We start from the raw sequence: 1,261 nt of genomic DNA, 5'->3' as shown, positions 1-1,261 counted from the left end.
CCCCCGCAGCCTCATCCATCCAGTGGCACTTGGGGAAAAAGGATGCCTGATCCCAGAAGGGACCAGAGGACTCTCCCTTCCCTCCTGGCTCATGCAGGGGCCCCCTGAACTGCCCCCCCATCCCAAACGCTTCTCCCCAGTACTGGCATCTCGGAAGGATGCAGCTTGCGAGCTGATTGCAGTGCTCGGCTGTGGAGGCAGCGCACGGGAAGGCCCCTGCATTTGTGGTGCAAAGGGGGGCTCCCGGGCCAGGGGATGAACATGCCCACTCAGCTGGGCTCGGCTGGAGCTGGCAACTCCAGGCTGAATTTAGGGTAACTTTGCCCCCTCCCAGGGAGGATTTTTGCAAAATTAAAAAATCAAAAGCCTGTCCTACCTGCTGTCCCACACAGCTCCACGGTCAGCATGGGCTCAAAGTTTCTCTTCCCAAAGGTCGGGTCACTGGAGAAGAGGAGAAAATAAGGAAAGAAAAGGTGTTCAGGTGAACTACAGTCCCCAAACAACAAAAGGAAGCCGAGAAAACGCTGCCTACAAGCAAGCCCTCCCACCACGGCTAGTGCCTGACGCAGTAACCCCGCAGAGGGGTGCGAGGGGCAGCGGGGCGAGGAGCGTGCCCTCCTGTCCCAGCCAGAGCTCCGGGGCTTGTTGCCCCTGGCATGCAGAAATGCCCTGTCCTCGGCTCAGGGCTCTCCGAGCTCCTTGCACCCAAGCGAGGGCTGCGGCTCCCCGCAGCCCCGTGCCCAGCTGCACAGCTCGGTCTGCTCTGCAAAAGCAGCTTTGCTTGGTCACTGCAGATGCATGCCCAGCCAGACAAACCGAGGCGGCTTTCCAGCTCCAGCGCGGTTCACTTAGCCCCGTGCGCACTTACGTTTGTGCCAAGGACAGCGTGAGACACCTGGGTGTTTCTGAAAGGCAGGGAGAGAAGCAGGGTTACCAGCGGAGCTGTGGTCCCTCCAGTGCCCGCGGTGCTTGCAGCGGGAGCCGGGGCCCCTCTGCCCGCCCTGGCCTGGCGGGGGGCTGGGGACCGAGGGCTTTGCCTGCCTGCGAGGTGGCAGTGTCTGCAGGAGGGCTAACACTGCCAGGGTTGAGCCATTCATGCTCACCAAGCGCTTGCAGATAGCTGCGATTTTGGGGCACCGGTGCAGCTGAACCCCAGTGCCCAGGCACAGGGCGAGCCCGCGGGGAAGAGGGAACTGGAGGGATGGGGCAGCCCGGTCCCTGCCAGGTTAGTGCTACGCTGACTCCTTCATCTCATTATAAG

The 1,261-nt window shown here is 61.8% G+C and overlaps 1 protein-coding gene across 1 annotated transcript in view; it reads right to left on the bottom strand.

Moving 5' to 3' along the window:
• The window catches only part of PPARGC1B (peroxisome proliferator-activated receptor gamma, coactivator 1 beta), a gene marked incomplete at its 5' end in the record, with an annotated part of 5,828 nt that extends 4,923 nt beyond the window's left edge, over positions 1–905 (bottom strand). Inside the window, one exon of the mRNA XM_009578352.1 lies at positions 869–905. Within this exon, the coding sequence (XP_009576647.1) occupies positions 869–905 (37 nt within the window). The remainder of the gene's footprint in view (positions 1–868) is intronic.
• Positions 906–1,261: the final 356 nt, after the last annotated feature.

Source organism: Fulmarus glacialis, unplaced genomic scaffold (genome assembly GCF_000690835.1).
Source record: "Fulmarus glacialis isolate BGI_N327 unplaced genomic scaffold, ASM69083v1 scaffold19075, whole genome shotgun sequence".
Taxonomy (NCBI): domain Eukaryota; kingdom Metazoa; phylum Chordata; class Aves; order Procellariiformes; family Procellariidae; genus Fulmarus; species Fulmarus glacialis.
This window is presented reverse-complemented; position numbering and strand designations above follow the sequence as displayed.